The 14,468-nt window shown below is 45.9% G+C and overlaps 1 protein-coding gene across 2 annotated transcripts in view; it reads left to right on the forward strand.

The window, feature by feature from the left end:
* ITGAL (integrin subunit alpha L) overlaps nucleotides 1-14,468 on the forward strand; it is a 44,026-nt gene that overhangs the window by 16,680 nt on the left and 12,878 nt on the right. For both annotated transcript variants that reach the window (XM_090277602.1, XM_090277603.1), the window contains exons 10-21: nucleotides 3,073-3,146; nucleotides 3,238-3,370; nucleotides 6,795-6,943; nucleotides 7,276-7,413; nucleotides 7,912-8,109; nucleotides 8,254-8,384; nucleotides 9,533-9,693; nucleotides 9,804-9,955; nucleotides 11,288-11,377; nucleotides 13,233-13,289; nucleotides 13,385-13,458; nucleotides 13,749-13,890. In XM_090277602.1, coding sequence (XP_090133728.1) covers nucleotides 3,073-3,146; nucleotides 3,238-3,370; nucleotides 6,795-6,943; nucleotides 7,276-7,413; nucleotides 7,912-8,109; nucleotides 8,254-8,384; nucleotides 9,533-9,693; nucleotides 9,804-9,955; nucleotides 11,288-11,377; nucleotides 13,233-13,289; nucleotides 13,385-13,458; nucleotides 13,749-13,890 — 1,499 coding nt within the window. The remainder of the gene's footprint in view (nucleotides 1-3,072; nucleotides 3,147-3,237; nucleotides 3,371-6,794; nucleotides 6,944-7,275; nucleotides 7,414-7,911; nucleotides 8,110-8,253; nucleotides 8,385-9,532; nucleotides 9,694-9,803; nucleotides 9,956-11,287; nucleotides 11,378-13,232; nucleotides 13,290-13,384; nucleotides 13,459-13,748; nucleotides 13,891-14,468) is intronic.

The raw sequence follows: 14,468 nt of genomic DNA on the forward strand, positions 1-14,468 counted from the left end.
CCACTCTCATTGCCTACTTAGTTTGCCTTTGTTTCAATTCCCTAGCTTCTGTTGTTGGTCGTTGTGATACAGTTTTCATCTTAATGTTCATAGTTTTGATCCTCTTTCTCCTAAACAAGTCCCTTTAACATTTCATATAACAATGGTTTGGATCTAATGAACTCCTTCAGTTTTACTTTGTCCTGGAAGCACTTCCTCTGCCCTTCTATTCTGAATGAAAGCTTCACTGGATAGAGTAATCACAGTTGTAGGTTTTTGCTTTTTATTACTTTGAATATTTCTTGCCAGTCCCCTCTAGCCTGCAGAGTTTCTTTTGAGAAATCAGCTGACAGTCTAATTAGGATCCCTTTGTATGTAATTTTCTTCTTCTCTCTTGCTGCTTTTAAGATTCCCTCTTTATCCTTAGTTTTTGACATTTTGATTATAATGTGTCTTAGTGTGGTTCTCCCTGGGTCCAGTTTTTTTTGTAACTCTCTGTGCTTCCTGGACCTATAAGTCTATTTCTTTCCCCAAGTTAGGGAAGTTCTGCTTCATTATTTTTTCACATAATTTTTCAACTTCTAGTTCTTCTTCTTCACCTTCTGGCAACCCTATGATTCAGATGTTGGCCCGCTTATAGCTGTCCCATAGGTTTCTGAGCCTCTCCTCATTTTCTTCACTTTTTGTTTTCTCTTTCTGCACTGGTTGACTGTTCCTTCCCTATGTTCCGATTTGTTGGTTTGATCCCTGGTTTTCTTTCCCTCACCACTAATTTTTTATGTGTTTTTGTTCATTTCAGCAGGACTAGCCTTCATTCCTTCCCCATCTTGATTAAGATCTGCTGTTAAGTCTATAAGCATTTGTATAACCGAAGCTCTGAACTGTGCCTCAGAAATATTTCCTCGCTGTTGATTTGTTAGATCAGATATTTGCTGTCTGGTCAGCTGCATGATCGAGATCTCTATCATGATCTGTGCCAACCTGACAGTTTAGTGTTTACCTTTGCTTCCTGGGCAGGACTGTCACATCTCCTACACTATAGGTAGTGGAGCCCTGTACATTCATCACTACCTGGTGACCCTTCTCAACACGCTATGGTGTTTTGTGTGGGGGCGGGGATCCAAGATGGATTCCTGCTGTTCACTCTCTGCTGAGAGACCAGGAACCTCCTCCTCTGTCCCCACGCCCTCCAGCCCTCACGGTCCAAGGCAATGGGGGTCTGTCTTCCCCGGCATTGGAATCACGAACATATGGGTTTGGTCTGCAGCCAGGGGTGCTTCCAGATGCTTCTCGCCTCCCCTTAAATACGGGGGTCTGTGCATACTGCCATCACCCCAACTGCCACCACCAGCACAGCATGACCTCTCCACCCTGGTTTCACCTCTCCTACCCATCCAGATGAGCACTACTTCTTTATAACTTCATATGTTGGACTTCCATGTAGCTTTGTTTTCTGGAACTTCTGGTTATTCCTGGTTTTGCGGTAGCTGTATTCCTTCTTAGTTGTGGAGAGAGACAAAGCGTGTCAGTTTAGGCCTCCATCTTGGTCAGAAGTCTACAGCTTGATTTTCTAATGATTTTGGGTGTTATTTGTTTTGAGATCTAGTTGTAATTTTTTTTATGGTTGCATGAGGAGGCAAGGTGTGTCTACCTACTCCCCCATCTTGACTGGAAGTCTCAACATACCTTTTTTAGGGAACACAATTCAACCCCTAACAACTGTTTAGCAAATTGCTTGGTACCTTGAAGGTGCTCACTAAATTGTAGCTCTTATTATCTGTAGCCCTTATCCTCTCTCCTGACCTGCCCTTACTCATCCTTTAGGTCTTAGATTAGATGTCACTTCCTCTGATAAGTTCTCACTGATCCCCAAGTCTGGGTTAGGGTTTTGTTCCCATGTAATTCTATAAAATAAAAAAGAAAATTAGACATATTTAACTGGAGGAGGTCACTTTAGGTAGACTTTTCAAGGAAGATGCCTTTTTTTAGTTGAGGTAACATTCCCTCTGACATTACGTTTGAACTGAGATATGAAAGATCAGAATCAAACAGCCATGTGAATAATATGGGCAAAGAGTGTTTCAGCCAGAGAGAAGAGCAGGTGTTAAGGCCCGGAGCTGGGGAAGAGCTTGGCATATTGGAGGAATAGAAAGAACGGTCAGTGATAGGAGTGTGGTGAGTAAGGGAGAAGAAAGTTTGGAGAGATAGGCAGGGACATTCAAGGCCCTAATAGGACTTTGAATTTTTGTCTAAAGAGCAGTGGGAAGTAATAAAGTATTTTTAAGAAGGTGAAAGGTTGGTCTGATATACTTTTTTAAAAAAGAATACTCTGGCTCTGGCTGGTACGGCTTAGTGGATTGAATGCTGGCCTGCAAACCAAAAGGTCACCAGTTAGATTCCCAGTGAGGGCACATGCCTGGGTTGCAGGCCAGGTCCCCAGTTGGGTGCATGCGAGAGGCAACCAATCAATGTATCTCTCACACACCAATGTCTCTACCATTCTCCTCTCCTTCTCCTCTTTCTGAAAATAAATTTTAAAAAATATTTTTTAAATAAAAATTAAAAGATTAGTCTGGCTTGCTCCATGGAGAAAAGGCATGGAAAGATGAAGAATAGAGTCAGAGACCAAATTAGTAAGTTACTGCATTAGTCAGGGAAGAGATAAGATTGGCTTGGACTAGTGTGGTGGCAATACAGACTACTCAGATGTGTTTTAAAGGTAGAACCCATATGATTGAATGATATGTTGGAGATAGAATAGGGGGACAGGGAAGAATCAAGGATTATTCCCAAGTTTTAAACATGACTCACCAGGTAGGTAGAGGTGCCATCCATTGAGGTGGGGAAGTCTGAGCAAGAAGAGAAATTGAGTACTGCATCTTAAACACACTGATTGGAGTAACTGGATACGCGTCTGGGCTCATAGAGTGTTACTGAGACTCAGAGCGTAAGCCTCTTCCCAGTCTGTCTGACTCTTAAAGTTCACGCTCTTTCTGCCTTGCATATGCTGTGCTTCTCTCTCAGTCCTTTCATGAATATCACCGTTTTTATGCTCCTTGGGCCTCGGCCCATTCTCCTCTCCTTGTTCCTTAGGCACAAGCAAACAGGACCTGACTTCCTTCAACATGGAGCTCTCCTCCAGTGGGATCAGCGCTGACGTCAGCAGGGTGAGTGGCAGGCCTGAAGCAGTGGGCAAAGGGGTACTGTGGGAATGCAGCTGGCCCCACTCTAACACTGCTCATCTCCTTCCCTGGGCAGGGCCATGTTGTGGTGGGGGCAGTCGGAGCCAAAGACTGGGCTGGGGGCTTTCTAGACCTGAAAGCAGACCTGCAGGATGATAAATTTGTTGGGAATGAACCACTGACACCAGAAGTGAGAGAAGGATATTTGGGTGAGTACTTCTCTTTTATGGTGGGTTCTTTTGCTTTTAGGGGCCAGAGAATTGCTCAGACTGACATTCAAAAAATAAATGAAAGCAATTAAGCAATAGCATGAACAAACTCAGAGTTTAAATATGCTTATTACATCCTTAACTTTTCTCTTAATAATCCCTCACCTGTGTATTAATCATGTTTTTATTTTTCTGTATTTTATGAGTCCTTGATATCTTGAAGCCTTACTAAGCCTGGAGAGACTGCCCTCCCATGGCCAGCTTATCTCTACAGAGAGTAAACAACATTCCCATGAGCCGGCCTTGCATATCCCAGCCTGCAAACCCAAAGGCCATAGCTCCACTGTCTCCTTTAGCTAGTGCTGGCAAACAAAATCAACATTCCCTCTGACCTAAATCACCTCAGGGCCAGGTACTAGATACCTGAAGACCACCCCTGTAGGCCAGAGCCTCCCAACACCATTCAAGCTGTTCAATCCTAAACTTGCTCAAGCTCTCCTACCCTGCCTCACTCATTCTTTCCCTCAGAAACCATGATAAAGGGTCAAACCATACTCACCCTTGCTTCTTCTGAACCTGGTGCTTCCCCCTCTGGCCCTGAATGGCCTACCTTTCTCCTGCTTTGGGGAGCTGTAAGTAATAAACTTCTTTCAATGGCAGTGACCTCTTTGTGTTGTCACTTAATCATACCTCTAAATTAAATCCCAGGTCCCTTCAAAACAACCTGCCTCAGTAGGAGGACCAGCAGCTCCTCACTGGGGCTTCCTTCTGTTGAATTGTCCAAGAACTCCAGGGTTGACTGAGTCTCCACAGTTCTTCCGATGCCAAGCACAGAGGAAATGAGTCTGATCAATACACAGTTGCTATTGTGTGCCTCTGCCTCCTGGTGCCACTGTTGCAATCTAGTCCTGCCCAGTTCTGTAGATGCTTGTCTACCCAAGGGGATGGTAGTCTCAGACTGCAGAGGGGCCTCGCCTTTATGCTCAGAGGTTATAGCTCTTTTAGTTTACATTCATGTAGTCGGCATGTCCCATGGCCCAAACTGACCCCAAGAGCCCTGGAATAGGACTGCTTCCAGCTCCTACCTTTTCATAGATCAAGAACCAGCCTAACTCATCCATGATGTCTGTCTAGGCATGGGCTACTCCTTTATTAAACTCTCAGAACACTAAGGTCTTGTTAAATTATTTCCTCGAGAAAATTGGTGCCATTCACCTGGCACCTACCCTACTAAGGGAGGCTGCCCTTGGTGACTTCTTTGTTTTTTCCTTTTCTTGATATTCTTTACTGAGCAAGGCACTATTCTAAGTGCATGGCATGTATCAACACATTTTATCTCATTTTATCTCCACAACAACCCTGTGAGTAGGCATTTTCATTATCTAACTTACAGATGAAGAAACTGGGTACTTTAAATAATTGCTCAGCCCTAGCTAGTGTGGCTCAGTAGATTAAGCACCATCAGTCAAGGGCACATGCCTGAGTTCTGGGCCAGGTCTTGCATATCGACATTTCTGTCCCTCTCTTTCTCCCTCCCTCCCATCTCTCTAAAAATAAATAAATAACTTGCACAGGGTCACAAAACTGGTAGATGGAGCCCAGGTAGTCTAGTCCCAAAGCCTATGCTAGTACACTGCAGTACCTACACCACTGCCTTCAAAGTGGTTTTTGTCTTCCATCATCCTGCAAAATAGTTGGCAGGGTTGCTCCAAAGTTAGGCACTCACTCCACTACACCTGGGGGGGGGGGGGGCAAAAATATAAACAGAATTACCTCCTGGAGGGTGGTCCCTTGTAGTACAGGCTTATTCTGCTGGGTGAACGTTCTAGGAACCCATCTGTATCAGTGTACTAGCTGGCATTGTTGTGAGAGGCTGCATTCGGCTTCAGAAGAAAACTCTTTCAATGCGTCTGCCCATTTCACAATGGGTGATTTATGAGAGCGTACCTGCTCACACCATGCTGAGTGCTCAGCAGTATTTGCCCAAAAATGGCATAGCCCTCATACCCCACCCTCCCTATTCACCTGATCTTGTCCCAAGTGCCTTTTTATCCCCCCCCCCCGATGAAAAAAGTCCACAAAAGGAAACATTTTGTTGATGTGGAAGAGGTGAAACAAAAAAACAACAGAAGCACTAAAAGGCATCAAAATCAATGAGTTCAAAAACTGTTTTGAGCAGTGGAAAAGAAGTCTCCATAGGTATACTGCATCAAATGGAGAGTACGTTGAAGTGATAAGTTTAAACATGTAAGGATAAATACACAATTTTTTATAAATAAATTCTGTTTTGGGGCGGTCTCCCCTCATACGCACACACATATGGACATATATGTGAATAAATATAATCTTGAGTGCCTATTATGTTGCTATCCTTTAGATCTTAGTGTAGATATCACTAGCATGGTGCTAAGCATTTTGTATCTGTGGTCTTATTTCCTCCTCAGAACTACCCTACAAGGTTGGTACTACTTCTGTTTTTTTAGATGAGAAAACTGAGGCTCAGAGCAAAACAGTTTACTCAAGATTTCACAGGTAGGAAGTAGTAACACTAGGATTAAAGCCTGTCTCTGATTTCAAAGGGCAAGTTCTTAACCTTCATGCTTCAGCAAAGCACATGAATGAACGGGCAGATGGTTCAGCCTCCTCCCCCTCCTCTCCTGTGCTGCTGTGTCTCGGACATCTCTGCTTTTCCCACTCATTTCCAGCTGCTCTAAGCAGAGAAGATCAAATTGGGTCAGATCCTCACTTTCTGAACCACAACATTCCTGTTGTGTGGCTCCTGGCTCTAGCTTAACCCCTGGTTGTTTCCAGAAGCATCTCCTCATCAATGCTGTGAGGGAGGGGCCAGAACCTCGCCATAGGAAGTGTGGCCACAGGAAGTGTGATGTATGAAAATAGCCTGAAGTGATATCTTTAAGCAGGAAATGTTTTCAAGTCTCCTGCTTTATCTTTGATATCTGTGCAAACTTTGCATTCTTCTTACTAATATATCCCATTTTGTTTCATGCTTTTTATTTTTAAATATCTTATCATTTATGCTATTACAGTTGTCCCAATTTTCCCCTTTACTCCCCTTCACCCAGCCCACCCCCCATATTTTATTATGCTTTTTAAAATGTAATCTCCCTTACCATCCCTTGGGTGAACTGAGGCTCAGGAAGACACACCATGTGTGTCCCGTGGCTGTTTTCCTTGAATGTATGTGTTGCCCACAGTTTGAGGGATGCAGCCTCAGACCAAGATGGTAGAATTTGTACTGCTTGGGGCGCTTGGCTCCTTTTCTCAGGAGGAGGTCTTCTGGATGTTTCAATGCATCTTTACGACTAACCCAGATTCTCAGAGTCTCTACCCACTCTTTCCTGGGTTTCACCTTCTTCCAGCAGTCTCTGTGCTGCTAACTCCAAGTCCTATCCTCTCTCCTCAGGTTACACAGTGACCTGGCTGCCCTCCCAAGGTCTCACATCACTGCTGGCAGCTGGAGCCCCCCGATACCAGCATGTGGGGCACGTTCTGTTATTCCAAGAAAATGACAAAAGACAATGGAACCAGAGCCAAGAAATAAAGGGGATCCAGGTGAGCACGGCCCACAGGTGCTGCAGGTTAGGGGCTGCTCTGACACTGTTTGTGCTCCCTGCTGCCTTCTGAACACTTATCCACCTGCCATGTGGCAAGCTGGTGCCAAGCACCGTCATGTTTGTTCCTCACCAAGCTCTCTGAGGTAAGCTTTGCCATCTCCACCTCCCAGTTAAAGAAACTGAACCTCAAAGAACCCAACTTGTCTTAAGTCATGCAGGCTCTAAGTGGGATTCAGAACGCAAACTTTCATTTGAGACAGTGGATGCAGCTGAGGGAAAATGTGACTCCTGCTCACAGGCTCATCCTCAAGCATCCTCCTCTCCCTACAGATTGGCTCTTATTTCGGTGGTGAGCTGTGTGGCGTTGACATAGATCAAGACGGGGAGACAGAGCTGCTGCTGATTGGAGCCCCTCTGTTCTATGGGGAGCAGAGAGGAGGCCGGGTGTTTATCTACCAGAGAAAACAGGTAGGGATCAGAGCATTGAGCTGAGGTGGTGGGAGAAACAGATTTCCAGGCCTGTGCAGGTCCCAATTATTTTGAAAGGCTTTCCCTGTCTGATCATATGTTAATCAGATATATGACCAGACATATGATCCTTAGATCAACAGACAGACAACAGCAAACCCTCACTGACGGTAGCTGTGTACAAGGCCCAGTGCCAAACCTTTTAGATATATGAACTCTTATTTGATCTTCACAATCACCTCACACAGTACGAGATTTATCTTACAAATGGGAACACTGCGGTTTAGCAAGGCTGGGGAACTTTCCAAAGCCACAGGGTCATACACATAGCAAGAGGTGGAGCTGGGACTTGAACCCAGGTTAGTCTGATGGCATTATTCCAATTCTGTGAGGAACCACACCCAACATTTCTTCAGTGTCCCTCACATATGAAATGCCTCACCCCGTGAAAGCTTGCTGAGTGGTTGAGGTGGGACCTATCACCTTGCTCCTTCCTAGCCGAAGTTCGAGTTGGTCTCAGAACTGCAAGGGGATCCTGGCTACCCCCTTGGGCGATTTGGAGCAGCCATCGCTGCCCTGACAGACATCAACGGGGATAGGCTGATGGACGTGGCTGTGGGAGCCCCTCTGGAGGAGCAGGGAGCTGTTTACATCTTCAATGGGCAGCATGGTGGGCTGAGCCTCTGGCCAAGTCAGGTGAGGTGCCCTGCCCGCCTATTAAAACCCATTCCCAGGCACCTGGAAGTCTCTAAGCCCAGACGACTCCACTCCCCAGCCTGGCCCTTCCCAACCTCCAGCCATTTCTTCCTAGCTTAGCACAAATTTCTCTCTTGGTCTCAGCGGATAGAAGGGATCCAGGTGTTCCCAGGAATTCAATGGTTTGGACGCTCCATCCATGGGGTGAAGGACCTTGGAGGGGATGGCCTGACAGATGTGGCTGTCGGGGCTGAGGGTCAGGTGCTGGTGCTGAGGTAAGATGGGATTCCTGAGTCCCACCTAACAATAATTTCAGCCTTCATCCTTTAAACAGTTACTGTGTACAGGGATTGTGCTAACTGCTTATAGGTGTTAGCTCATTTGGTCTTCCCTCCAACCCTGTGAGATAGGTTTTTCTTTTTATACAGGCTTCATGCCTTACTCCAAGTAAAATAGCTACTGTTTCATCACAGACTAGGATTTGAACCCAGGCCTATCTGACATTAAAACCTAGAGAAACAACAGCAGGTGATGGATTTAGAACTTAGTGAGCTAGATTCAAGCCAAAGCTCTGCCATTTACTTGATGGATGATCTTACCCCAGTCACTTAGCTTCTCAGGACCTCAGTTTCCTCGTCTTTGGGATGATGATTAAATCTCCTGCCTTACCTCTATCTTAGAGTTTATTGGAGGTATCATGTAGCATCACACTGTGAACATATTTGCTGAGCACCTACTATGTCTTAACTACTGAATTGGGAAAGTATATAACAAAAAATTAAACAAAGATGTAATTACCATTGTGACAAGTGCTATGAGGGAAATTAACAGGGTGATGTGAGAGAGAATAGCAGGGGAGACCTACTATGGATTGAGTGCCCAAAAAGGGCCTCTCTGAGGAGGTGATATTTCAGCTGGGACATGAAAGATGAGAAAGAGCCAGGCCTGCAGAAGTCAGGGGTGAGAGCTGTGCCTGTGGAAAGCCCAGGAAGTGCCGAGGCTGTAAGGCAGGTAGCAGTCTGACGTGGCTGGGATGTGGTCAGCTAAGGGTAGGTGTGGAAGAGAGAAAACTGGAGAGGAAGGCAGGATGGCATGGATAGGAAAGAATCAAGGTTCTATTGTGAGCATATGTGGCATCAATGAAGGGTCATAAGCATGGAAGTAGATCAGTATGATTGCTCTTTTTAAAAGCTCACTCTTCTGTATGCAAAATGGGTCAGAAGGCTGCTAGAAATAACCTGGGAGCCCTAATCACTTATTATTCTCATGGCAAGGAGACATTGATGTTGAGGTCTGCTTAGAGAGGGAGGGCCCTTGGAGGGGCCCCCCACCCCACCCCAGCCTCTGACAGATGTAGATCTAGGTGTCACTGGAAACTGAAGCTGAGGCCAAGAGAGGCAGTGGGTTGTCTTCTGCCCTGCAGCTCTCGGCCTGTGGTGGATGTCATCACTCAGATGTTCTTCTCCCCGGCCGAGATCCCAGTGCATGAGGTAGAGTGTTCCCGTTCAACCAGCAGCAAGAAGAAGGAAGGAGTTAACATCACAGTCTGTTTCCAGCTCAAGCCTCTCATGCCCCAGTTCAAAGGTCAGCACTATCTTCCTGCTCCCCAGAGCATCTGCCCTCCCCCGCCAAAATCCAGGCTTACAGCCCCAGGATTTGCCACCATTCAACTCCTGCCTTTTCACCCTGCTCAGAACTCCCGGTTACCAGCCTCACTTACACTCTGCAGCTGGATGGCCATCGGACGAGAAGCCGAGGATTGTTCACAGGAGGCAGACATGAACTCAGCGGGCGCACAGCTGTCACCAAAGTCAACTCCTGTACTGAGTTCTGGTTCCACTTCCCGGTAAGGGAACCAGCAAGGGTGCTCCAGGAAGTGAAGGGGTAGAAGAGCTGATGCCCTGAGAGGCAGCACTGGGTGCAAGGCTTAGCTCTGGGTCACAGCTGAGTCACAAGTCACTTTGATGTCTCTATACTGCTATTTCCTCTACTGTACAACAGTAGTAATAATACCTGTAGTGTATTTTCTTCTAGTCCCTAATCTATATACATAGGCATTTTTCATATGATTGTGACTGTACTTATAATTTTTCCTACTCTTTTCATATATCATACATGAATGCTGCTACCCTGCTTTCATAATTATTTGTAAGGGTTACAGAATATTCAGTCAGGGTAGCATGTCATTATTTGACAGGAACACATGGTCATTTATTATTCAGGAAATCCCAGGAAAAGGTTTTTTAATATTGATTTAAAGAGTTGCTAAAACACCCAAATTGTTTGTTTATCACGGTCCTGTGTAAAGTAGGTGTGACTTTAAATTACTTGGTACAAGATTGGTGTATAAGATCTTGAAGCTGGTTTTATATTTTGTTATTATGGGAATTTTTGGACTATCAAAAGTACAAGAAATAGTTGCATGAACCCCCAAGTACATATCACCCAGTATCAACACTTATCAATTCAATTTTATTTTATTCATAACTCATCTCAGTGCTCCTTTGCCTCCTCACACTTCCACTTCCCATTACAAGACTTGGAAATTTTTGACATAAATTTGCCAGAGAAGAGGCAATATGATGTGTTGGAAAAAACTAAAGTTTAGACTTGGGAGTTAGAAAGATTTGGGTTCACTTCCTAGTTCTAGTCCTTAGTAAAATTGTGTCACCTTAGAAAAATTGTCTCACCTTTTTAGACCTTATTATCCTCCTCCTTAATGTGGAGATAATATTGCCTGCACCTTAGGTTGGTAGAAACTTCAGGTGGATGCGATTTGTGTGCCTTCAAGGTGCCAGTGTCAAGCACTGGTAAAAACATAAAAGACTAAGACCCACCTCTGCTCTCAAGGAACTAGGATATTCTAGAATAGTCTTTTATTGTGCAAACTTTCATAATGGTTGCCTAGAGCAGTGTGACAAAGATTCAGGGGCTTCTGTCAGGACTCAATGGAAAAAAGTGCTGTGGAAGATGAACAATGTCTGCCATGCAGTTGGGGCTGAGGCACAACACCTGTGCTGAGAAGCAACCCGATACTAGTAAATGTATTTCCGCTACTAGTAAGGAAGTCAACTAATTTCTAGAATTCCATCATTTGTAAACTGTGGACAAGGTGTGCATGTACCTGGAAGTGTAGGAGATGTTAAGCTCTTGACATATGTATTCTTACCGCCCTCAGGTATGCATTCAAGACCTCATCTCTCCCATCAACGTCTCCCTAAATTTCTCTCTCTGGGAAGAAGAGGGGACTTCGAGAGACCAAAAGGCGGTAAGGAGAGATCAGCTGAGGGAATTGGTAGGAAATAGGAGAGTAGAAACTCAATTTAGCAAGACTGTATTATAAAGGAGTCTTTGATTTAAAGCAATAAAAAAACATATGTGACTTACTTAAGCAGCAAAGGCATTTATGAGAGTTTGTATTTAAGGGAAATTTAGCAAAGCAAGGTTAGGAAGAAGGGGTATCAGGGTGGAGGCTCTGGGGCCTCTCCAGAGGAAGGATAATGGGCGGACTCTTCAGGACACACATTTCATTGGTCAGAACATAGTCACATGGCCACACCCAATTACAAGAGAGCCTCAGAAACACATGAGGGCGTGTGACCAGATTAAAAAATAGAGGGAGAAGGTGAGGGAGGATATATGGTGACAACCAGCAGTCTGCCATCAGCACTAATTTTTCAAAAGCTGAACTGTGTGCTATAGGAACGCAGGGTAGAAAAGAGAGACCTGAGGTCACAGTTGTCTGTCAAAAAAGATTTTCTGGGGGCACTGTCACTGTCTCAGGATCCTACAGGATGAGTAGACTTTGGGTGCGTGAAGAGAGGAAAAGCAAAGGGAACAGTATGAGGAAAGATATGGTAAGCTCAAGGGAAATGGGAAGTGGGCTTGACTTCTAGCAGAAGGACAGCTGAGCAAGACAGAGGCCCTGTATGACCACTGGGAACTGGCCGTGCTCCAGTGGGTTGTGAGGATCTGTATGAACGTTGAGGTTGGGTTGGAGTAGCCAGGAGAGGCTGCCAGGACTCCTGCCCCTCAAGGAAGCACCTAGAGGCTGCATGGCACTTGACCTGAAAGCAGAGGAAGCTGGAATCTTGCTAGAACATACAGCTGATAACCCATAAAATGCTTCTATGACCTCAAGATGAAGTCCCAACTCCCTAAGAGGGCTTACAAGGCCCATGGGAATCTAGCCCCTACTTTTCTCCTGTGCTGTCTGACACATGGCACTCAGCCAGTCTGAGCGCCTTCCTGCTCCTGCGCAAGCACAGTCTTTCTTGCCGGGAGCCTTTGTGTAGATTGTTCTTCATCCCCCCTCTCTGTTTTCTTTGCTTGGCTCCCTCCTGCTCATCCTTTTGATTTCAGTTGAGAGGCCATTCCTTCCAGAAGCTTCTCTGATCCTCAAGTGTGAGGTAGAATTTTCTTCTACGTGCTCTAAAGATACCCTGTCCCATCATAACCCTGAAGATGCCAGGTCATTTCTCCCACCAGAATAGGAGAGCAGGCTGTATGTCCTTTTTGTTCCTGGTGTATACCCAGTGCCCAGGGTGGAGCCTGGCCCAGAGCGGAAGCTCTGGAAATGTCTCGAAATGTTGATCTTTCCCTGGCCACTTGGGTCAGTTGGTTGGATCATTGTCCCGGATTGCATACCAGAGGCAGCTGATTAATGTTTCTCACATCTCTCTATCTGTCTCTCTCAAAATCAGTAAACATATCCTCAGGTGAGGAGGCAAAAAAGAAACAAAAAGGAACTGGCCTTGATCTGATTAGAAAACTGTTCTAGGGGAAGATGGGGTTTACAGAGGAGAAGCACAGTGAGAGGTCAGCCCAGGTGAGCCCAGAGGCTGGGCAGCAGATGTTCCTGCTGAAGGAGGAGATTGTCTGGGGGAACTATGGGAGCTGCTTTGTCAAGGCCCAGACCTCCTGTCCAGGAGGGGGAATGGACACCCTGGTCCTCCAGAAGCTGCCACCAGAGGAGGACTGAACAGATGGCCTTGGGCTGAATCAGGAGGGTGGGGCCAGCCCAGCTGAGCCCTGACCCCTGAGCTATTCTATGCCTCCTTCACACGTTCTGCTGCCTCAGCTAACCTCTCCTGTCTCCCGCCCTCCCACTCCTCCATGTTCAGTGGGGTAAGGAGAGACAGCCCATCCTGAGACCCTCGCCACACTCGGAGACCAAGGAGGTAAGAAGTGGAGAGTGGCAAACAGAGAGACTAGGGTCAGTACCTTCTGGGCTGGGGGACCTGACCCTCCTGGCCCTTTCTTCTTTGCCTTTTAGATCCCTTTTGAGAAGAACTGTGGAGAGGACAAGAAATGTGAAGCAAACCTGGGGCTGTCCTTCTACCCTGCAAGGTCTGTAAGGCTCCCCGCCCCCTCCTCCTGTTCCACTCAGAAGACCCCCATCTGCACTCACTAGATGTATTATCTGAGCCTTAGTTTCCTCCTCTGAGAAATGAAAGTCCTTGTGGTACTCTTGTCAGGATAAATGAGATCACAAAATTTAAAGCCTGTGCATAGGAGCTTATTTTTTTTGTGTGTTTATTTTTTCTGGACGACCAGATTCCTCAATCCTGAACATCCCCACCTCTGATCCTGCTTCCTTCACCTTGGCTCCCATAACTTTTCCTTGATCTTCCCCTCAGATCCAGAGTCCTGCTTCTGGCCCCCTCTGCCAACTTCTCTATGGGGCTGACACTGAATAACTCGGGAGAAGATGCTTACCGGGTCCAGCTCAATCTGAGTTTCCCCTGGGGACTCTCCTTCCGAAAAGTGGAAATGCTCAAGGTGAGTGAGAAGGCAGGGTCTGCCCACATTGCCTGCTTGGCCCTGCAGCTCCTGCTCCCCTTTGGGAGCTGCAGGCAGCTAAAACAGCCTGAAGATGTGGGCACAGCTGGCACGCAGAGGTCTCAGGGCCACATTTGGGTTTGCAACCTGATGGCCACCCTCAAGTTGTATGAGCTGAGAAACAAGGTTCACCTTCTGTGGGCCTCAGACTCCACAACCAGAAAAATGAGGCTGGGGACACCCACAGGGTCAGTGAGCTGGGCTCATGAAATGGAGTGTGACAGAGGCTCTTGGACCTGGTGACCAAGAGATGTGCACAGGTTACCTCCCTCCTAAAGGTGACCAACATGCTGTTGAGGGATGGCCTGGGTTGTTGGAAATACAACCTTCATTTTTAAAATTATTATTACAAAAGTAATGCCTGACCTCCTGCCCCCCAGAAACTTGGAAGTTACAGAGAAGTTTAAAGAAGATTATCACCCAAAGCAATTACTACTTTTAATATTTTGGTGTTTATCCTTCTGTGCATATATACAAATTACATCATATACTTATCCTATATTTGAACTATATTGGCA

Source organism: Furipterus horrens, unplaced genomic scaffold (genome assembly GCF_987537825.1).
Source record: "Furipterus horrens unplaced genomic scaffold, mFurHor1.1.pri manual_scaffold_5, whole genome shotgun sequence".
NCBI classification, from domain to species: domain Eukaryota; kingdom Metazoa; phylum Chordata; class Mammalia; order Chiroptera; family Furipteridae; genus Furipterus; species Furipterus horrens.